The sequence below is a fragment of the Madurella fahalii genome (genome assembly GCF_045866475.1).
Source record: "Madurella fahalii IFM 68171 DNA, scaffold_1, whole genome shotgun sequence".
NCBI classification, from domain to species: domain Eukaryota; kingdom Fungi; phylum Ascomycota; class Sordariomycetes; order Sordariales; genus Madurella; species Madurella fahalii.
The window spans coordinates 1,107,353-1,129,421 of record NW_027263971.1 but is presented as its reverse complement, the minus strand read 5'-3'; the positions used below and the strand labels follow the sequence as shown (position 1 = coordinate 1,129,421).

General features: G+C 56.7%; 6 protein-coding genes across 6 annotated transcripts; 2 read left to right on the top strand and 4 right to left on the bottom strand.

Annotated features, from left to right (window-relative positions):
- Window positions 1–964: 964 nt before the first annotated feature.
- Window positions 965–7,885, bottom strand: MFIFM68171_00338 (Adenylate cyclase; the record flags this gene model as incomplete). Its single annotated transcript, XM_071055760.1, has 4 exons — window positions 965–1,204; window positions 1,267–6,567; window positions 6,741–7,482; window positions 7,647–7,885. The coding sequence occupies 4 exons, from the start codon at window positions 7,883–7,885 to the stop codon at window positions 965–967; spliced, it is 6,522 nt and encodes a 2,173-aa protein (XP_070911861.1).
- A 2,386-nt stretch (window positions 7,886–10,271) lies between these two features.
- On the bottom strand, window positions 10,272–11,771 carry MFIFM68171_00337 (Restriction of telomere capping protein 4; the record flags this gene model as incomplete). Its single annotated transcript, XM_071055759.1, has 1 exon — window positions 10,272–11,771. The coding sequence occupies one exon, from the start codon at window positions 11,769–11,771 to the stop codon at window positions 10,272–10,274; it is 1,500 nt and encodes a 499-aa protein (XP_070911860.1).
- Window positions 11,772–12,456: 685 nt separating this feature from the next.
- MFIFM68171_00336 (Dynactin subunit 2) lies at window positions 12,457–13,861 on the top strand (the record flags this gene model as incomplete). The annotated part of the gene is made up of 3 exons (XM_071055758.1): window positions 12,457–12,495; window positions 12,560–12,619; window positions 12,668–13,861. 3 exons carry the CDS (start codon window positions 12,457–12,459, stop codon window positions 13,859–13,861), a joined length of 1,293 nt encoding a protein of 430 aa, XP_070911859.1.
- Window positions 13,862–14,501: 640 nt separating this feature from the next.
- On the top strand, window positions 14,502–14,801 carry MFIFM68171_00335 (uncharacterized protein; the record flags this gene model as incomplete). The annotated part of the gene is made up of 1 exon (XM_071055757.1): window positions 14,502–14,801. One exon carries the CDS (start codon window positions 14,502–14,504, stop codon window positions 14,799–14,801), a length of 300 nt encoding a protein of 99 aa, XP_070911858.1.
- Window positions 14,802–15,851: 1,050 nt separating this feature from the next.
- Window positions 15,852–18,477, bottom strand: COG4_2 (Golgi transport complex subunit 4; the record flags this gene model as incomplete). Its single annotated transcript, XM_071055756.1, has 2 exons — window positions 15,852–17,075; window positions 17,131–18,477. The coding sequence occupies 2 exons, from the start codon at window positions 18,475–18,477 to the stop codon at window positions 15,852–15,854; spliced, it is 2,571 nt and encodes an 856-aa protein (XP_070911857.1).
- A 479-nt stretch (window positions 18,478–18,956) lies between these two features.
- Window positions 18,957–21,414, bottom strand: COG4_1 (Golgi transport complex subunit 4; the record flags this gene model as incomplete). Its single annotated transcript, XM_071055755.1, has 3 exons — window positions 18,957–20,924; window positions 20,983–21,246; window positions 21,310–21,414. 3 exons carry the CDS (start codon window positions 21,412–21,414, stop codon window positions 18,957–18,959), a joined length of 2,337 nt encoding a protein of 778 aa, XP_070911856.1.
- Window positions 21,415–22,069: the final 655 nt, after the last annotated feature.

Below are 22,069 nucleotides of genomic sequence, written 5' to 3'. Positions count from 1 at the left end.
ACAGAGAGCAACTAGCCACAGTAAACCATCTCAACCGGTTTACATTCAGAACGTAGGTATGCTGCATGCATCAAGCAAATGCGCAGTTTAAAAAGATAGATGCTTCAATCAATGCCCAAAAGTGCTGCTACTTAACATACTCCTTCTCCCCCAAAACTGGACGGAGTAGCACCAAAGATACTTGCAGAGAGCAAAACAAGCCAACACCGGACCAAGCAAGCATTCCATCAATGTGGTAAAAATCCGTCCGGAGCGCTGTCTTCCGGGGAAAATTGCCTAACAATCCCATAACCAAACCATCAACCCATCCCATCAAGTTCCATCACATCAAACCCAGTTCCGTCCAATCCAGTCCAATCCAATCCAATGCTTGATCCCAAAGGACACCATCAACTCAAAATCAGGGCGACGGTCCGCAGATAAAACGCCACTCCGCTCCACTGCAATGTGGATAAAAAGAAAGAAAAATATTTCTCTCAAACCAAAAGCAAAATAATATAGTAAACTGCACCAAATGCAAATCGCGACCGTAATCCCATCCAAATCCAATTCTCGTTATCCACGCAGCGACCGGGGGTAATAACTCGGTCGGCACATCGTGTGCCAGCAGTGGCGTGTATACTGTACAGGTATTGTTCGTTTCGGCGCCGAGAACCAGAGAAGCAAACGAGAAGAGCAAGCAGGTAAGCGAAGTGGGGGTATCCATCCCTATCCGTATCCGTATCATATCCAAACCAAAGGACTTTCTTTTACTCGACGGCTGACTTGGTGGTGGCGGTGGCGGTAGGAGGAGTAGTAATAGTAGTAGTAGTAGTAGTAGTAGTGGTGGTGGTGGTGCTGGTAGTGGTGGTGGTGGTGCTGGTAGTGGTGGTGGTGGTGCTGGTAGTGGTGGTGGTGGTGGTTGTGGTGTGCGTGATAGTAGGAACGGTAGGGGGAGAAACATAAATCTTCAAGTGCTCGTACACTACGCCTCTTTTGTTTCCGTCAGCGCCACTGTCGACACGACGGGCGGGTGCAGCAGCAATTTCGGCGTCTCATTCTCGGGCGGGAGCGGGCCATAGCGGGCTTCATATCGCTGCAGCAGGGCGAGCTTCTCGGAAAGGGTGTTGAGGACCTCCGACATGGGGGCACGTAGGTCGCTGAGATGTCTGATGGCGTCGTTTTGGGTGACTAGGTGCCGAACGGCGAGTGTGGAGACGCACGTCTAGAGATTCTATTAGTTCCAGTCCGCCGGGCAAAAATAAAAACATTGCTGCAAAGACGTACCTCGATCCTGCTGACTTGATGCTCCATAAAGTTGATCAAGAATCGCTCCGTAACCTCTCCACCTCGCTGTTTCATGCGCTCCAAGAGTTCCGTCTCGGGCGGCTGCAGTCCGCGGCCGCCGACCTCCTCGAGCGTGCTGCACAGCATCTCGAGCCGCAGCGCCACCTTCCAGAGGTCAAAGACCTCATTCGGTTGGACGGCCAACTGGCTGTCCGGGCTCAGTGTCGCCGGTTTCTGATCAGCTTGCTGCGCCCTCTCGTGCAGATTGTGCTGGTCGATTCTGCCGGCGAGGGCATGCGGGTAGAGCGAGTAGATATACTCTGGATTTTCCAGGCCCTTTAGTTTCTTCTCCCCCATCTCTTTCACCTCGAAACCCTGGCTGGTCAAGGAGCGAAGCTCGTTACGGATGGCTTTCGCGAAGCTGTCCTCGTCGAACGTGTCCTCAGCCGGGGCTGAGGGTTCCTGGTATGTCTCGAGACACCGCTGGATTTCCATGATGAAGTCGGACGACACTGTGATCTGCCCACCATCCGCGCAGGCTGCGATGCGGCTCGCCTTGTTCACCATTGGGCCGTAATAGTCCATGCGCCGAGTCACCGGGTCCGGTTCGGCCAGAGGCTCGCCCCAGTGGATACCCATGCGCACAGATAACCCTTTGAAAATGAGCTTGTTCTCCCTGTCGAACGTTGGCTGACAGCTGACCGAGTTGAGCATCTCGGAGGGCCAGTTGATGTCCAAGAGCTGCATCTGGACGGCGAAGCACCACAGGAGCGCCGACGTGGCGGTGGGGAAAGAGACCATGAAAGCATCTCCTTCCGTCTTGACCTCGAATCCACCGATGTGTCTGAGCTGGCGGCGCATGACCTCGTTGTGCAGCTTGATGGCCGATCTCATGGCCTCGGGGTAAGTCTCCCATAATTGCGTCGAGTTCTTGATGTCTGTGAAGACGATCGAGATCGTGCCGGTCGGGGCGGGCACCTCAGCTGCAAGGCGCTGCAACGTCGAATCAAGCGGGCCATCTCCCTTGAGTTTCCGGCCTTTGCGCGTCGAGATTGGAAGAGTGGTATCGTCTGGAGGCAGATTGAACCACGACATACTCTGCCCCCTGTGCATCCGGGAACGTTCGCGCCGCCGCTTCAGATCCGCCACACTAAGCATCATCACCATGATTTTGTTCGAAGAACCATAGGCCATAGCGAGATCCCGAATCTTCTGTGCCGCGCGCATCAGGTCGCCCCGTTCCGAGCGAGCAACGTCAACCACAAGCTCTGGCGTCAAATATTCCCACACCTCCTTGGTCGCCATCAGGATGATGTCGTCCGTGTCCACAATCGTATGATGCCTGATGTGCGGCGCGGCCTGCACCGAGGGCATCAACTCCACGTAACCGAATGCCCGAGATACCTCGAGGAGGTCGTTCAACCGACCATTGCGCGAGACCCAGCCGCCGGCGTCCCGGATGCGCGAGCGTTCATGGGGGTCCGCCGGATCGTGCTTCTTGGTCAGCATCGTATACTTGGCGTCGCCTTGAATGAGCATGGCTTGCACGTCACCCACGTTGGCGACGTACAACTCCTGCTCCTGGATGTACACTATGGTAGCGACGCCGCCGGAGTTGAGGTCTTCTTTGCTAAGGACGACCGGGGCCGTCGATCCGCGGTGCGCCAGAAGCGATCTCTCTTCCGAATTCTGACTGGCGACGGTGATCAGGTCCTTGTTGAGTGCCAAAAACGCGCGCCTCAAGGCGTCCTCGGGCGTCTCTCCCTGACGGGTTTTCAACTCGCGCAGTTCTTGGGCGAAGATGTGGCCAAAGTTCTCGTGCAGATATTTGGCGATCTTGGAACCGCCAGTGCTCAGTGCTTGGCCATCAAACAAGCCCAGGAGGGTCTCAGAGTCGTCCGAGTTGAAGCGAGGAACCACTAGGTCGACGGTCGACAGGTGCTCGTTCTTGCCGAGCGTGTCGGCCATACCGTAGGGCATGTAACCGGCAAGCGAGCCAGACGTTCTGACACGGCGATCTTCGCTCTGGTCGGGGATGCTAGGCTGGGTAAGTGTCACGTCCATCAGGCCCAGAACGCGGAGGTTGACGAGACGGCTGAAATCAGTGTACTGTTCGCGGTTCTGTGCGACGACACTGGGGAACGTCTGCTTGATTTCCAGCCGTCTGTTCCCGGACAGGTTGAGGTACCTCAGGTTAGGATTGAGGTTCCAGTTCCAATCGTACGGGACATTGGCAATGTTGTACTTGAGCGAGTTGCTCCCGCAATCCAGCACCGCCAGCCTCCTTGCCCTGGAGATGTCGGCCGGGAGGTTGGTGAATTTGTTGTTGTTGATGTGTAGTGTCTGCAACACACTGTAATCTTCCAGGTCGTCGGCCGGCAGGGTCGTCAGATCGTTGCCCGAGAGGTACAGCTCCACGAGCTGCGGCCAGCTCTTGATTGAGCGCTGCGGCATGTCGCTCAGCACGTTGTAGGAGAGGTTAAGGATGCGGATCTCTGGGAGAAGGGTAATTTGGTCGAAGACGTCGTCATCCAGCTGGTTGTCCGCGAGATACAGATTCCGGAGGGAGCCAGCAAAGGTATTGGTCAAGAGAGCTGAGTGGCCAGAGTCTTTCCTGTAGCCGGCAGTGGTTGCCGTACTGTTGCTCTGCGTTGTGCTCCGCGAGACCACGGACGTCTTGCGGCCGCCCTTTCCATACAACGACACCATCGAACCCTTCCTGTCGGCACCCGCTGGGACGGGGGACGGACCAACGCTCAGCAGAGTGCTGGCAGCTTGACTCGGGCGCCTGGACGCATCGCCGTTGAGCTCTTCAACGCTGGGCATCGGTGACAGTGCCCGCTGTGTCCCACCCAGCTTGCTGGTGAGGGAGCTGGTCGAGCTGCCCGGATCTCCCGGGGCTTGTGGGGGCCGGGAGGCGGGTTTCGGAAAGTTTTCCATGACGTTGGAGGATACGTTTAATGTTTCCAACTTGTTTGCCCACCACATCTCCATGGGAAGCTTTCGGATGTTGTTCGCCCGGACGTCGAGCACGCGTAATTCGGTGAGACAGCCAATCTCTGGGGGCAGTTCGCCTACCGAGTTGTGTGCTATGCTGAAATGCTCGAGCTTCCTGAGGTTCCCAATCTGGTTAGGCAATGAGACAAAGTAGTTTCTGTCGAGGACCAGTCTTTCCAAGCTTAACATGTTGTTGAACGACTCGTCAATGCTTGCCAGCTGCGCATTGGACAAATTGAGGATCTTAAGTGTCGGGACGGGCGCTTTGATTTCGAACTTGGTGATAGGATTGGAGTTGAGCTTTAAGCTTCGTATCCTCTCGAACGTGCCGACAAACTGAGAGATGCCGTTGTGATCGGCAGACAGAATCTCCAGCTTCGGAAGCTGCGAAATCACGTCGATGTTGGAGATGGTGTTGTACTTGATATCCAGCTCACGAAGGCTGCTGAGATTTACGAACGAGCTAGGAAACGTGCCGGACAGCCGGTTGTTGGTGATGACAAATTTCTCCAGATTCCTTAACCTCCCAATACTGTCCGGCAGGGAGCTGATGAGGTTGAAGCTGAGGTCCAGGTCGACGAGGCTTTCCAGGTCGCATAAAAATGTAGGGAACTTCTCCAGGAAGTTCGAAGAGATATTAAGCGTCCGCAACACCGAATAGGCCCCAAAGTAGGAGGGAAGATGTTTGAGTCGGTTATTTGCCAAGTTGAGTTTGAGGAGCCCTGTAAGGCTACCGAGATCAGCGTGTTCCAGCTGCTCCAGACGGTTGTTTGATACGTCCAGGTACGTCAGTTTGCTCGCCCGGGTTAGGCTTGGTGGCAGCTTCCGGGCCTCGTTATTATTGTACTTGATGTCACGCAGGCTTGTGCAGGCCTGGATGAAGTCGCGCGGCACATCTAACGAAAGGTTCCTCGACAAGTTGAGGGATATAATCTCGGAGGCTCTCGAGTAGAGAGGAACTGGGATCGTGATTAGGTTACGGCCCGACATGTCGACGTGGCTGTACTTTTGCATGCGGCCAAAACCAATGTCGTGCGCGACGGTGTGGAAGTCGTTCTCCCTGACCGACAAAAAGAGGAAGCGGCAGAGGTAGCTATTATCCTCGCGGCCAATATCCTCTATCCTGTCGCGGTCCTCATATCCGATCTGCTGGAGCAACCGTTTTTGGATCAGCAGCGGCCGCTCAACAGCGCTGAGCACTCTTGTGAGATCGTGCTTCTTTAGAACGATGTGGTAGTTCTCGACGCTGTCCATCACGTACGACTTCTTGACGATTTGCATGATGAGGTCGGCGACCGTCGAGTCCAGCGCCATCTGGAGTGTTGCAAAGGTGCCGTCCGCTCTGAACACGCGGATGCAGTAGTTCGTCAACCTCTCCTCTGGTCTAGGCGGGCTGCCAATGTCGTCGGCCTCCGGAACCTGCGCAGAGATGTCGTCCTTCTGGCGGACTGCCCAGCTGTCGGGGGCATTCCACGCGCCGCTCGGGTCGGTTGGCCTGATGGGCAGCTTGTCGACGTCGAAATCGTTCAGAAAGTCGGCATCCATTGGCGTCAGGGGCAGCGGCCTGCTGAGAATCCCCTCCATGTCGTTCAGATTCGTATCGAGATGGAACATGGTGCCGCCATCTTGTTTATCAGTCGGGCCGATGTTCTCGTCAATGTCGTCACGCTGTCTGGCGGTACGACTCTTCTTTGACGAAAAGGGGAACTTGTTGTTGAACGTCGCTTGTCGCGGAAATCCGGGGCGCGATCCGTAGGTGTCGCGGATGTCGGGCGATGCCGGCCACTCGGGTCCTTGTATTAGCTGGCCTTCGGCATAAGGTAAGTCGTGCCTGGATGGCCGTGACAGGAGCGACTGGGAGGATGTGGGAAGCTTCCTAAGGTCGTGGTCCTCCTTATCCCTATGCTTCCCGCGCAGGCGATTCAGGAAGCGCTTCTTATGATGTCCAGGCGGGGATGTCTGCCCATCGACGCTGCCCGCCTTCGGGCCCCAGTAGCTTCCATTTCCACTAGGCGCGGGGCTCTGGGCACGAGACCTAGAGCCATACATGGCGGCCGAGCCACTCCGGTCTTTGGCGCCACTTGCGGCCGAGTCCTCTCTGCTGATAGATGGCCTGAGGGATCTCGGATCTTCGTTGCTCTTATTGTGTCGGTGATGTCCGGGTAAGTGCACGATCGAGTGGCCAGACCGTCCAGACGAAGACGTCTTTGGCGGATTCTGCGTTGCGTTATCGGTTATGTAGCGATCGCGGTCCGGCCCACTGAGAATATCTCGGACCGGCGCTTCACCAAACCGCGCGATATCCTAAATATCGGAGTCAGAACACGGGAATGAAATAAAATAAGATAAAGGTAATAATGAATGAGAGTAGATCTACATATTGGTCTGTTGGTTCGGGCAGGGGGGGGGGGGGGGGGGCCTAGGATGTGTGGATGCGCTTGTGAAGCCGAGAGTGGATATGAGATGATGACACATACATCGGCTTCCTGATACAGAAAGGGCACGACCTCCGGAGCGGGTACCGGGGTCCGGGGCCTCGAAGCCGGGGAGGCATCCCTGCCATGGTCAGTAGCGTTGGAGTAGTTGCGATCCCTGTGTGGCCGATTATAGCTATACGAATGGGAGCGGTGTTCTTTCCCTCCGGCGGGATGCGTGAGACTGATTTCAGACGAGTCTCTCCCGGGGAACTCCTCCCCAAAGAAGCCTTGCAGCTTCCGAAACCCTCCTCTTGTTCCGCTGGCTCTTGAACCTTGGCTGCTTGCGGTTGTTGTGATGCTAGCAATGGACGGGCGTCTCTCATCAGTGAAGTAGGCGGCGTCTGGTGAGTCGGTGCTGCCGGCGGGCGTCTGCGACGGACGTGTCGTGGTAGTGCGGATGCCGGGGGATAGCTGAGAGCTTAGGGAGAGATTGTCGGTCGAGTCGTTGAAGAAGGTCGTGTGGGCGGTGTCGGTGAGGGCAGGCGCCGAAGCGGTAGTGCCGGTGCTGATCGTCCAAGGTGCGACCTGGCTGAGGGAGCCGGTGGATGGGTTGGTGTGTTGGTTCCGCGGCGCACGGCCGCCAGCGGGGTCGAGGATGGCCAGGTCGCGGCGGTAGTCGAACAATTCGCTCATGTTGTGTTCGCGCATCGATGTGTTGGAGTTGACGGAAGTGGGGGACAGGGCGAGGCGCGACCCGTTGGACGTCGGCGAGACCTGGCCGTCAGAGGACTCCTTTAGGGACCTAGATTGGCAGCAAAGACGCGGGCACCCGTCAGTTCGCGTTCAATGCGCGGCGGCCGGGAGGAGAGCCAACAGGAAGCAGACTGCCAGTCTCGGATGTTGTGCCGTGAGAATGGCAGCAGCAGCCAATGGCGGAGGCGGAGAGCGCCCGCCAGGTTCACTCACCTTAGAAGGCTGCCGTTTTCGTCTGTCTTGAGGCGCGACGGTGCCGCCCGTCGCGATCCATGCGGGGCGAATCTAGAAGCATTGCTGTTCGCAGCGGTGCCGCCGGGTAGAGGAGGCAGAGATGGTGTGGTGGGCGTCGAGGGCAGCGGCTTTACCGTGATGCTGGATCTCGCGCTGTCGGTGCTAGAGCCCGTCATGGAGCTGAAGCGGGAGCTTTCGTCGGTCGACGCCCGGGGCATTGTCACCAAAAGGCAGCGAGCCGCGCGGGAAACAAAGAAAACCGTCTAATGGGCAAGTGCCATTCCACGTCTCGAGTGTTGGGGCGACGTCAAGTCATTGCCTAGTTGCTACGGGCTCAGCGTTTGGGTTCTGTCGGTGTCCGTGGTTGTTGGCCAGAGGCACAACAGTGATGCGGTGGCACCGAGGATGAAAAGTGCGAGACGCCCGCCTGGGAACACACAGCGGGCAAAGGCTGGGCCTGGCGGGCCTGTCGGTGGGCCTGTGGGGGTGGCCTGTGGGTGTGCACCATGCGTGTCCGCGCGAGCGGACTGCGGAGAGGGGCCCACCACAGGGGACGCTGGGAGGGACCTGCAAAATGCAAATCTGCGTACTTGTGGTAACCTGAATGTTGTGCTGCGCCAGAACATTAGGCCAATGGCAGCACAACAAGGCAACTCTAAATGGAGCCTTGCGCGCAGGCTGAGGACATCTGTAACGAGAAAAGTTGCAGGCCAAGATTGGCCAGGCAGCTCGTCGCCAGCGACGGACTCGGTGAGGAGCTGCTGCTCGCTTGGCAGGCGACTTGCGGAACCCTCTCTGAGGTTGCGGATACCGGCGCGAACATGTGGAGTCTGTTGAGCCCACCGGTAAAGCCTATCTGGGAACAAAGATGCAATGAGCACGGCAGAGTTATCCGGCGATGGATGGATCGCCGTGACCAGGGCTGCGTCCAGCTCGGTCGTCTGAGGCTCTTGACCAACTCTCCAATTCCGGAATCTCCATTGTAGTGTACTGTACCAAACCCGGGGGATTGGCCACAGGGAATGGCTGGATCTGGTGATCAGCGAGTCTCAGATCCCACGCCGGCGAGAGCTCGGGCCCGAGTCGGCTGCAAAGCCTCCTTTGTCGCCACATGAGCTGACGAGCGGGCGGTCGCTCGTAATAAAGGAAGAGCTTTCCTTAACTGATCGACTGTGTCCCCGATGACCATTGCCCACGGCCGGTATTTATATATACACTGTACTACGTAGTACGCGATTTCCTTAAGTGGCATGCTCCAAGGCACCAATGCCGGATTCCATTGCATGTGAACCGTGCACGGAAACCATACTCGCTCTCGCTTGTCGGCTTTTGAAGTGGTCCAGGAGGAACTTTGCTCCAATCGAAACTACAAATACCATTTCCTCGTGTCAAGATACGAAGGAGAAGCCGCGGCCTTTCAGCATCGCTTAGGGCGGCAATGGCTGTCTAAATTAGCTCGTCCAGTCAACGTGCGATATCCCGCCATCGGTATTGGCCCAGACCTGGACCCCAAAAGTGTTCCCCTCGGTGACCATTTATAGGTACGGGAAGGGTGACAACTGACATGAAGGAAGGAGGAGCATGGACTCGTTCAGTTTCTTTATAAATGACAAGTTAAGATGTAGTCCAGCCAGTGTCACTCCTACTTCACATACACCGTGTTGGTCGGACCGGGGGGGATCCTACGACTCCTCCTTGCAGCCCTGGTCTTATACCCATTGCGTCGGACAATCACACAAAATTCCGTACAGTAGTCAGTACAGAAGAAAAGTTACATTTCGACGCTCTACCTATGCATACCAAAATTGATTCCCATGTGAACCAAGCACTAAGTGAGCTGTATTCTGCAATCATTGGTCGAAGCGCGATGCTCGTAAGTGGGACAGGCTCAATCTGCCCCTCCACCCAGAGGCACGCCGTTTGTGGATGGTGTAAAACAAGGTTATTATCGGCTCTGGTTGGCTCAACCAACTTGAGCTTAAAAGTGAGGAGAGACACCCGGACCCCTGAGGGCCCCAAAACAATGTAACTGCTTGGCAAACTGAACTCCATCAAGCGAGGCAGACGGCCATCATCAACCAAGCGAGACAGATACTGAACGATTGTAGTATGGGACTCGTCTTGAGAGCTGGACTGTTTGGCATCTTTGATCTGTGCAGCAAAGCCATCCATGTCAACAACGCAGCGGGGAACCAACCCGGTTGGCTGTCTGCCCCATGCAGCTTTCTCCAGACCCAAGCATGTGTGATCTGTGGTAACAGGTTTGGCTCTCCCTGAAACAAACGCTCAAGCTCGCGAATCCCCCTCTCAGGTGTCTCGAAGCCACGTCAACACATCACCGACGCTGTTAACCTCTGACAATGGCCTCTTCCACACCGATCCTCAGTTACAAGCTGTTGTATCCCGGGTAATTTGTCGCCCCTGAGACTACCACCAAAAGCATGCCGAAGGAACCGAAGCGAAAGCTAGCATTAATGCATTCGTCATACAACTGCCCGCTTATTGACAAACAGGCCCCATGCCAAACCAGTCCAGAAACGCCAAGTTACATCATCCATCTCCCCTTAGCTAAGAGCAACAATACAGCTACCCAGCCAACAACCTCTAGATACTACCATCGCTGTCGTCGGATTCCTCAACAACATCGGCAATCTCGTCATTCAGCAGCTCCCCCACAGCACTGCTCTCCACCAGAATTTTCCTTGCCTCCTCCTCGCCCAGATGCATATCCTCCATGATGAGCTGCACCGCCAGCTCAGGAACCAAGACAGATTGCAGGTAGCCCGTGTAGCCCCTCGCCGAGACTAGCCTGTCTTGCAGGGACCTCTTCCTCAACAAGGCCGAGAACTCGCGGATCAGATTCTCCGACATAGCCCTGAGCCCGCGAATGCCGTAGTACCCGGGCGTGAGATTCACGTCTGACCTCAGGAGCGTCCTGTTCTGGCCCAGTTTTATCTGGTTGCCGAGTATCTCCGCAAAGTATGAGTGCCGCTCGCCCTCGAGGATTTTGCGGAGGAATTCGTAGTGCTCGGCGATCCGCCCGTCGAGCCGGCTCCAATTGATGTCTGGGTATCCTTTGCGCTCCCATTCGTCTCGTGCGGAGCGCCTCTTGTGGGCTTGGCAGAATCTCTGCATGTCCGAGACTCTCGCGCGCGGGTGCCTTCGTTTGTAGTCTTCAAGGAGCTGCTCCTCGACCTCTTGCTTGCACATCGGACACACATGGGTGGGCTCGCCTGGAGATGCTACGTCCGTCGGCAGCGAGGGCGAGAGTTGGGGCGGGTTGGAGGTAGTGGACGCACCACCGGGAGAGGAGATGGTCAACTCCGATTGTTCTTCCTTGTCAATGTAGTCGAAGAACCCCGGCTCCTCTTTGGGCATTTGGAAGGCGCGCAGCTGGGAGACTTCCGCGCTATCATCGTCTACCAAGAACCCTGATTTTTCCTTTGGCATTCTCAGCCGCTTCTTTCGTACCGGAGACGACTGCATCGTAGGGTTATCCATATCCGGAACGGCCTTGAATCTACGCTCAGGGGAGACGGCTTCCTTCGCCACTGACGGGGAGGAAGGCATCCAGAATTTGCTCCTTGACGGACTCCCTGTTTCCGTGCATGAATCATCGGATGAGGAGATGCCGCTTTTCGCCTTGGCTTTAGCTTGCCTCGACCTGCTACCAGAGGTCCTCATGCTGCTTTTGCCATATCGCCTCGGAAGGGGTTTCTTCTGGCGAGAGAAGGGGTCGGTGACGAATTGACTGCCCAATCCGTCCTCGTCTGGTGAGCTCCTCTTAAGTTTCTTCGCTGGAGGAGGACTTGATGTGCCGCGGCCTTTTGTCACCTCTGACTGCTGATTCGTATCCATCGAACTTGAAGTGAGCTCGTTCGTAGATACTTGCTTTGTCGACGCCCGGGTTTTTCCGAAGCGAGAAGCGACTGTCGCTGTATCTTTAGTCACCAAGCCGCCGCGAGTATCTCGACTGGGCGGCGACCTTCCCTGTCGAGCCTTGCGGAACTGGCTGGGTTTGATGTCCCCTCTGGTAGCGAGTCCGTCATCGTCACTCGAATCAGAGCTGCTCAACGGAGGAGCATCATCGGGAACGTCCTTCATATTTTTTCTCTCGGTTGTGGCCGTCTGTTTGCCAATCGTGCCCAAGAGATGAGGGACGGACTGCTTTTTGTTCAGGCCAATGACACGACTGCCGACCATCTGAGCGACTTGGAAATAGTGTAATTCCTGGGCGGGGAAGTGGCAGTTGAAGTTGGCTCTGAAGCTAGTGCACCAAGCGCAAATCCATACGAGATGGCTAGCTCTCACAGGTCTCAGACACTAGCAGTAGAAGTGAGCACCTAGTTACCTTAGGTTTCAACCGCGGGTGGCAAATATGTATCTTCTCGCGGGGATGAAAGGGAAGAAAAACCAGGGCCAGCCAAAAGCGAGTGCAGTTTACACAGGTGTGTAGATGCCCCTGGACGGACGCAATATTGAAGACAAGCGGAAGGAAAATTGTTAAATGTGAAACGACCCAGAGTAAAACCAGAATCCAGACGACGGGAGCCCTGAATGTAATCCGGATAAGACCCGCATTGGAAAGCGCGACATGGCAGACGCGTTTGCAGTGGCCCCTGAGGTGAACCCCTGCCCGTTCCCACTCCCAGCTGCAGCTCGCAGAGCTCCAGGTGCCTGCCGAGGGGTGGGGCCGCCAAACAAAGCACGTCCCTCGAACACCAACTTCAACCCAACCCACCTTGTTGCAGGAACACTTTGTGGACGGGCGCCGTGACACCACGACGGAATGGCTGCAAACAGAAAATATGCTGCGCTGCCAGATCTGGTAAGTCCACCAACAAACCCCGACGATGAAACAGCCGCGCTAATTAAGCGTCCTCAACGTCCAGGACTCGGCACCAGACATCTACGAAACTCCAGAACTTACTGATGACGCTTCGACGGTTCCGGTGAGTCGCTTCGGTGCCCGGGTGGAGCTTTGGCTGACAACGCTGTAGCCGACAACTGTGCGGTCGCCCTCTGACAATGAGTACGACGAAGATGAGGACGACGCTGCTGCCATCTCGCGGTCACGCCTCCGGATAGACCAGGCCCGGTCGAGGTTCATGCCGGCCACCGTAGATGCGAGCGGCGTAGACTTTTCGGACCGATTGAATAGCAAGCGAAAATCATACAAGACGTCAAGCCGACGACACCGGATCTTGGAAGATGGGACTGAAGAGCTTGGCGACCTGAGTGACGAGGACGATGCTAGGAATCTGGCGCGCAAGATCGCACGGCTGAAGCGCGAAATCGAGGAGGCCAAGGAGGAATACGGAAAGCAGAAGGCGGCCGCAAAGGACGCCAAGGCCGAGACGACTGCAGGTGAAGAAGAGATTGAATCTCTCAGCAAGGCTCTTAACGAGATATCGAGGGTCGATGAGTCTCTGGCACCTCGCACCATCCACGCAGCTGTTCCCCGAGTCGTCAGCGTCGGGGACGAAGCTCTCGTCGGGCCCAAGGATAGCGCCAGCTACACAATTACGTATGCCCCAAGTTATCAGCAGACGCATGCCTTGGCTAAGGCAGCCGATTTCGACCGCCGCCTCGTCGTGCTGGAGAAAGCACTAGGCGTTGGATCGGTAGCAATGCCCGAATTCGATTCGAACGGCTTACCGCGCGCTATCATACCTCTGCTGGAGAATTTGCACAGGCAGATTTCGACTTTATCGGATGCGTCCGTCCCGTCACTCGACAGCATCAGCAGGAGGGTGCGGACTCTCGCCCAGGAGGCCGAGAATCTGGAGAAGGCGCGCCGGAACGCCAAGGCAGCTCATGACGTACTTGCTGCGGCGGGGGCAACGCCAACATCAGAGACCGCTACTCGCGAGGATTCGGAGCAAGCTGCAAAAATCAATGCCCTCTACGGCACCTTGCCGACCATTGAGAATCTGGCCCCTCTCCTCCCACCCCTGCTCGACCGTTTGCGTTCGTTACAGATGATCCATGCCGACGCCGCGACAGCGTCAGAGACCTTGGCCCGCATCGAGAAGAAGCAGGCCGAGATGGCCACTGATATCCAGCAATGGAGGGAGGGTTTAGAGAAGGTGGAAAGCGCCATCCGGAATGGCGATGCTACCATGACCAAGAATGTGGACGTAATGTCGGAGTGGGTGAAGGAGCTTGAGAGCAAGATGGCGAAACTATGTTGAGAGTTAGGTTGCTACAATGATACCCAATACTAGATATTAATGCGCCTCGAGTCTGGATAATCACAATCGCAAGTTAGCACCTCGAGCACTAGTATATAAGCAGCGTCGACGTGGGCCGCCCCACCGGCCAATCAGGTTGCTCAAAACCTTTCTTGTCCCAAGATAAATTCTCCCACGGAAGCTCGGATAACAACTTTTCAACCTTTTTCCTTCATCAAAAAGCCGGTTGTCGAACAGGCCGCAAGCAGCCCATCTTGCACGCCTATCCTCAATGGCTGCCAACAGATGTGCAGTGGCCTCCTAGATTCACAACGCCGTCGTGTCGTAAGCACCCATCTGAGGCACCGCACGTGATGGTGATTGGGTCGAGTTGAGTTCGAAATTTCTCGCTGGAGGGGCTGTTTCCTGAGCACGACATCCCGCAACACAGATAACGTAAGTTTCACCTTCTCTAACAACAGTTCCCACCGTTGGATGATGCATTTAACAGCATGTATTACCTGAAAACAAATTTGATGTCTCATTAATCACCAAGATCTCTGACAACCAACTCAATTCTACCTCGTGTTTTTTTTTTTCCGCAGCCGCTATCGGAGCTTAGGAAGCTAACGGCCATCCCCCCAAAGCTAGGAACAGTATCATGGCCCCGAAACCCCCCAAAGGCCACTTCAATATCCTGTACTTTGCCAGTGCTGGCTCATACACGGCGAAGAATGTCGAAGCCTTGCCGGCACCGCTGCCCTTGAAAAAGCTCTTTCGCACGCTCGAGGAGCGGTACGAGGGCATTCGGGCTAGCGTGCTCGACCATAGCTTGGTCACGATAAACCTAGCCTATGTAGAGGTGCCGAGCAGCGAGGACGGGGAAGCCGAAGGAGCAGACGAGGTCATCATCCAAGAAGGCGACGAGGTTGCCATCATCCCCCCAGTTAGCTCGGGATAACCTTATCTAGCAATCAATACCAATCCATCCCAAACGTCCAAGTCTTATTTGCAAACCCCGTGCTTCAAACCAATATCAAGACCCATTCCCAATTTCCATTTCCGCCCAACAACAAAGGCTCCCCCGGGAATCTCCTTGCCCACCACCTGAGAACAAACCCTCCACCTAATCCCGCCCCTCCGTAACCTCTGCCTCATCCACCCCATTGCCCAACACCCTAAGCGTATCGAGCCAGCAAGCAGCAATGTCAACGCAACGGACACAAGCACACTCGAGCTAGTCAAAGCCAAGACATGACGCCCTAGTGGACAAGTCCGCAACTCCCACCCCACCGCTCGCTCCAAAGCGGGCAGATGTGCCCGTCGTACGCCGGTGTGCAGAGGGCCGGGGCATGCGTTTTTATCACTTTTCCCCGTTTGCGCGAGTCCATCAACAAACCAAACGGAAAGGGCGAGGCAAAAAGGGGGACACGGAAGAGTTGATTGGTCATGTGCTTTGCTCCGTTTGTTTGGATGGTAAGGCCGGGAGGAGGGGAAGGAAAGAAGGGGCGGGAGATGGGATTGTAAGCTAAACGGAGCTGCGTACAATGGTCACCAGTTATAGCGGCACTGGCTGAGATTAGTTTGGGTGTGACTGTTGCTGCTACCAGTGGCGGAAGAGGTTGTCTTTTTCAAGCTCTGGGGTCGGGATGCCGGTCATGGTATGTACAAATGGAAATTGGGAGCGTCTCTCCGAACGGTGGTTCGGGAAGAGGCGTATAATCGCTTCCACGGTTGCGTAAGTACAAGGGACGTCGACCTCTAAACTTTAACATATGAGGCTTACTCTATGGTTTTGAATATCTGGGAGATGTGCATTGGAGGGGGTTGGGACGGCGCGGGATGTGATGGGTGTCAACACCCCAACCGGCTCGGGCATTCTACAAGGACTCGACTTTTAGTGACCCACCCGCTATCTAGATATGCAGCCCTTTTAGATGTAGACAAGAAGCCCAGCCGAAATCTACCCAGACAATGGGGCTCGAAATTTTCTCGACCTTCACTCCACCCTTCAAGTTCTCACGATACTCCTCGCCTTCCGCCTCTCCTCCTCCTTCAGTACCCACTGCATCCCCCCTTCTTGCCCGTCTCCCCCCTCCTCGGCCAACTCTTCCCACTCCTCCTCATCCATATTCGCCACCATCAAAATCTGCGCCGTCCTCCCAAACAGCTCCCTGACCGCGTAATTCCCCTTGCTAATCGTGCCGATAATCCCGCTGAAATCCCTCTCCAGCCGAATCGCGCCGTAAGGGCTGGTCCTCCCGCCCGCGTAGCTCCACACCCTCTTCTCGAGCACGCGCGCGAGGTAGTCGGCCGTCAGGTCCAGCAGGGCCGTAAAGGTGCGGGGCGTCATGAGCCGGGCGATGGGCTTCATCAGCAGGTCCCACCCCTGCTCGAAGCGGCGGGGCACCTGCTCCAGGACGTCGTCCTCGGTCTGGTCGTTCGCCGCCGCCAGCTCGACCAGCTCGGCCATCTCGTCCTCGGTCAGCGTGTAGTCGGCGTCGCGGAACGTGTGCGTCAGCACGGGCACCAGGCGGGGCTTGACCACCTGGCTGAAGAGGACTTTGATGCCCTCGGTGAGGAGCTCGGTGGTCTTGGCGGAGAAGGAGGCGTTGAGGTTGTTGAGGCGGGTCGTGACCTCGTTGGCGTCGTTTTTGAAGGGGAACGAGTCTCTGGGCGACGGGGCTTGCGGCGCCCCAGTGCCGTTGGTGTGCTGCGCCGTGGTGCTCAAGAGGTTTGAGACGATGCGGGCGAGATAGTCGTTGGCCATGTCGAGGCTATTGATCAGGACGATGAACGAGATAATCTTCTCTTCGGGGGGGAAGCCGCCCGGGACGGTGGCTTTCGGGTACGACTCGTCGCGCATCTTGCGCTGGATCATGCCCACGAAGTCAGAGCCCAGAAGGCTGGATACAGTGGGGATGACCGAGTCTATGACGCCTCTCTGAGACGTCGAGATGGATTGCCGCAGAATGACTGTGTTGACAATGTACATCACGTCGTCGACGGCCGAGACGATGAACGGTGGGTTGCTGTCTATTGGTTTGTTTATGTTTAGCGACAGCCCACTTGGAGACTCATCCAGCTGGAACGCCTTCTCGACCGACCGCCGGAAGAAGAAAGTCGTCAGTACGTTGTACGGCCCCACGAGTTTTGCTGAGATCTTCCGGCTTAGGTTGGATTTGACGAGAACATCGGGCATCGGCAGCGGCGCCTCGTCAGGGATGCGGGGATCCTGGGATCGTTAGTCGTCGCAGGACGATAGCGGTTTCGGATGTCGTCCGGCTCACCTTGCACTTTCCAGCTAGGAACCGTGAATATAGAGACCACCGTCCGAGCATGACGGAAATCTCTCCCAGCAGTGCAGCCACCTCTTTCATATTGACGCCCTCATCCTCGCTGTTGCGCGCATCGTTGGTACCGCCGCCCAGCGCAGGCGAGTTTCCACGCGGCGTCCCTCCAAAACCACGGTTCTGCGGCAAGAAACTCTGTACCAGAAACGAAAAAGGGTAGCTTCTGACATCGGTCAGTCTCCGGTCCACCGCCCGCTCATCGCTCCACGAATCCAGGATGATGCCGCCCTGGACATCGGCCTCCATCTGGAGCCTCTCAATAACCTTGACCATCTTGCCCTGCCCGTAATGCCTCTCCACAAGACCGCCGTGCGACTCGACAATCCGCGCGATATGATCAAACAGCCTCGCCAAAGCATTCGCATAGAACAGTCCGTCCTTCCTCCCTTGTCCACCGACAGTGGCCGCAGCCTCCTTCAGCACCGCCCTCGCCTCGCCCGCCACACCCTGGCACACATGCTGGCCGTACACATCCAGCCCCACATCCCCCCTCCCAATCAGCGGAAACAGCTTGAAAAACCTCGTCACCCGCGTCTCATCCCCCTCCGCGGCTGCCTTCTTAAACTCCCTCAAGAACAGGCTACAGAGGCTCTCCCGGGCCGTCTCGAGCGTCACCCAGGGCGGGTCGGGCACCTCGACGGTAGGCACGACGGCGGCGGCGAACCCGCCGCGCACGATGTCCTCGGGCACGCGGGCGGCGCGGCTGATGTACCCGGCGGCGGCCTCCCAGTCCTGCGGGGCGCCCATGCTCCCCACGACGCCGGCCACGCAGGCCTTGAGCTCGGCCACCTGCTCGACGACGCGCAGCGTGTCCTCGACCCGCTGCTTCTCCAGGTCGAGCGCCCGCACGCGGCTCGACAGCCGGGCCGCCGTCTCGGACGCGCCCGCGAGCATGCCGTTGCTGATGGCCCGCGCGGCGATCACCTGGGCGCCGAGCCCCGCGCGGAGGTTGTCGAGGCGCGAGAGGGAGCGCGCGAGGTCTTGGTGGGACGAGACGAGCGACGCCAGGCCCGAGCTGAGGGCGGACTCGCGCGTGTGCAAGGCCGCGAGCGCGGCGCGGATCTCGGCCGGGGTGGAGGCATGGCGGAGGGCGGAGGAGGGGTCTTCTTTTTTCTTGCCGGATGCGGTTCGGCTGTTGCTGGTGCTGGTGCTGGTGCCGGATTTGGTTGATATGCTGTTGCCGTTGAGGTTTGGGGCTGTCATGGTGGGATTAAGAGGTGCGGTGGCGGCAGGCATCTTGTTCGTCGAGGAGGTGGTAGCGGCGCCATTGGAGAGGGCAGACATCTGTATTGCCGTTGCGACAATGGCGGGGCATTGCTGCTTGCTTGCGCTCGAATGCTCCGGAGGGTGATGCCCCGCTGCGTGTTTCTCCCAGCTTAGCGTTTGGCGGTTGAGATCCTACCGAGCCTGGAAGAGGCTAACAGGTCGCTGTCCTTCAGGCCCTGGTGGCTGCCACATTGACACGCAAGCTCTGGGCAAGGGTCTGAAGCTACAACTACCTCATCTTAGCCCCCACTCACCCCACCTATAGCCGGCTGTGGAACATCAGGTCCCCACTTGCAGCGAACAGTCTGGGCCCTTGCGCAGATTTACCGGATTGATAACGAAATACCGTATTATTTCTTGAGTTCTCAACATCTTAAAAAGGAGTCCAAGTGAACAAGCGCCACACAAACGCAGTCGAAACAGCAACTATTGTACAATTATCCATTCCGCAGCGCACATTTCCCTCACTTCAAACCTGCCGCCTACGCTTTACGCCTTCAGTACGACAAGATTTTCTTGGCATCCTGCAGATCGTCGATTTTCCTGTCTAGATTCGCACGCCGCTCCGTGACACCCGGCGATTCCCCCGCAATGGCTCTCAGTTGCTCGGTGTCCAGTCCAAGCACCCACTCTTGGCTGAACAAGCCGAGAGGGGTGGACGGCCCGAAGAGAAGGCGGTAGTTGACTGCCTGGTTGAGGACGTTGTCAACAAAGCGTTTCCGGGCAATTTCGTAGTACGAGCTCAGGTCGTCATGGAGCCTCTCAACGATGTCGTCCAGGTTCGATTTCGATTCGGTAGCCGTTCGCACTTGCTTGATGGTGACGGTAGCGGCATCGCTCTCCGACTTGCCGAAATGGAACTTTTGATCGCTTTTGTATAGGTCCTTCAGAAGATCGGCGACTCGTCCACCGCGGGACTTTTGACGGTTCTCGTTGAAGTGGTGGTCCAGCGTGTACGGCTTGGCATCCCGCTCGGCCGACACGAGAAACTCTGCGGCGCTCATCCCGGCCTTGTACCGCTGCTGCAGTTCGTCGAGCATTGCAGACCACAGTTTGTCACGGACAGATCTGTCCATACAGACAACGTGGAGCGCGCTAGTGATGAAGCTGTGGACGGCCACGACGACTCTGCTCACAAACGCTTTGCTCATGCTAGGCCACTTGCTCGATTGTTCCTTGAAGGCACTCGCCCAAACGGCATTGCTGAAGGTGCTGAGATCCATCCCGCGAGACCGCAGATGCAGGTCCTTGATCCAAGCCATTATGTTGCCCTTGGGTACGTCGACGCGGTACTCGTCGCTGACGATGTCTTGCAGTTCCGGGAACGCTTCCAGGAGCTGCGCCGGGTTCAAATCCTGAGCGTGCTTCGGCCTCGCGTCCGCACTTGCGCCCAGAGACTCATTGCTCTCTTTTGCATCGCTGCTCACCGAGGCCCCGTCATTGTACTCGTATTCCACCGTCCCCTCCTCAACGCCGCCCGTAACCGCCGGAGCTTCAGTTCCGGGCTCCCTCTCGAAACGGCGAAGGGGCGCCATGGTCTGGAACTCCCGGCCGAAGGCGTCCGCAAGATTTACTACCTGCGTGACGAGGCGAAGCTGGGGCAACACGTCAAACGTCGCGTCGCTAGCATATTGGGCCTCGAGACCCGCTTGCACCAATTCTTGAAACTGTCGGGCCATGCCGCTCAGAAAGAGTCGTTGCTTCTGCTCATCCTTCCGAGACGGTCCAAGACTATCCCGCTCCTTTTCCGCGGCGCGGAGCATTTCGTCGATATCCTTCCGCAGCTTTGGGAACTCTCGCCAAGCAATGTCCCCCAAGAGATCTGCGAGGCGCGTTCTCAGCGCCTGGACTCCGACCCTCTCCTTCGGGAGGCTGTTCCAGGGCTCTTCGTTAAAGAGCTCCTCTCGGCGCTCGTAGTCAGCGTCGTCCTGGTCTGCACCACGGCTCCTGACGACATAGTAGCCCAGCGTGAGCTGCTTCTTCTTTCCACGGACGATGCTGCACACGGACGCCTTGTGGCGCTGCTCTATGACCTTGTCCGGCTTCGTTAGGATCCCCAGAGTACGCTCCCCTTTCTGGTCGTACTTTTCGGCGAGGGTCAAGATCTCCTGGTTCGCGATATCAACGTTGCTGTCGAGCACGGCCAAGATAACCGTGCGGCTGTCTTTGATATACCCCTCCACCATGCTCCGTACGAGGGCCATGTCCTCTTTGGTCGTGATCCCTTCGGTGGGAGTCCGGAAAATGCCCGGCACGTCAATCACGGTCAAGTAGTCCGCTCCCGGACCACAAATCTCGATCCTGAGCACATCCTCGCTAAATATGCTACCTCCTCCCGACGTAGCCACCATCAGACCCGACACTTTGACCTCAGTACTATTCTCGGATGTGTAGCCATCAGACGTGTTGCCGGAATCCAGACCATCCTGTGAGAAAGCCTGCCTGATACCCATCGTGGCATTGACCTGTCTGGGGGATTAGGCCAAAGCTTTACAATATATGTATTGACTTTTTTTTACGAACCTCCTTCAAGATGGCCGGGAATTTTGCACGGAAATTCTCAGGGGATAGCGCATCGCTGCGGTATGCCTCAACACGTTTCTTGTGCGCCTCTGAGGCCCTTGGGCCCGGGATGATGCTGACTTCGACCCGAGGCACATCATCCCGCCGTTGAGTAATCTGTGTCGCATAGCGGGTGCAAAGCTCCACATCACGAGGGAAGGGAATGCCCGTCAGGCTCTCCAGCAGTGACGATTTTCCTGAACTTTGGTCGCCCACCACGACGAGCTAGGTCATTACGAACGTCAGCACCTCTATTCTCAAACACTTTCCCAGGGCGGAGTTACGTACCTGAGGAAGCGGAACATGCTTGCCGATGTTTTTCTCGCGGAGCTTGTCGATTTTTTGCAGGAGGAAGGCGTTAACGAGCGGGTCCTGTTGGGCGGCTTGTGCCATGATGGGTAGCTTCAACTATGATGATTTCAAAATGGGTGTAGGTCTTCGAAGCTACAAGCAGATGAGAGTGACAGCAAAGGGCCCGCTGGTGAACGGCAACTGTTTTCCGCCTCCATCTTATATACAACCCAACCCACATCCACCTTGTACTGGCCGCATGGTTACAGGCCAGGGTAAGGCAGACCAGGAGGCGGCACGGAAGGCTGCAAAGCGTCTGTGGCTGAACTTCGCCTGATAGGCCTCCAGTGCATTGCAGCTGGTAGCCAACCCTTGCCCGGCGCGTAACTGCGACACAGTTCTGCTCATGGCTATGCAATCGTATCAGGCGGGCCACAGCCTTGCTGAACACACTGGAACAACAGGCCTAGAGGACTAAGGAGAGATTTACTCGGCCGCAAGTGTCAAAACACTGCCAGCTGGGTGTGAAGAAGCAATTTATAGGAGACACAAGATGTCTGAAGTAAAGGTGATCTTGTCCAATCCGTTTCAGAGTACAGTGAGCACTGTGTGAGCTGCAAAGAAACGTGTGCTGGGCTTGCAAGAACATATGCAAGTGTGGTGGGATTTGAGCCGTCCGTTGAACAGGAACCAACAGCAGGAACCAACAGCAGGAACCAACAGCAGGAACCAACAGCAGGAACCAACAGCAGCAACC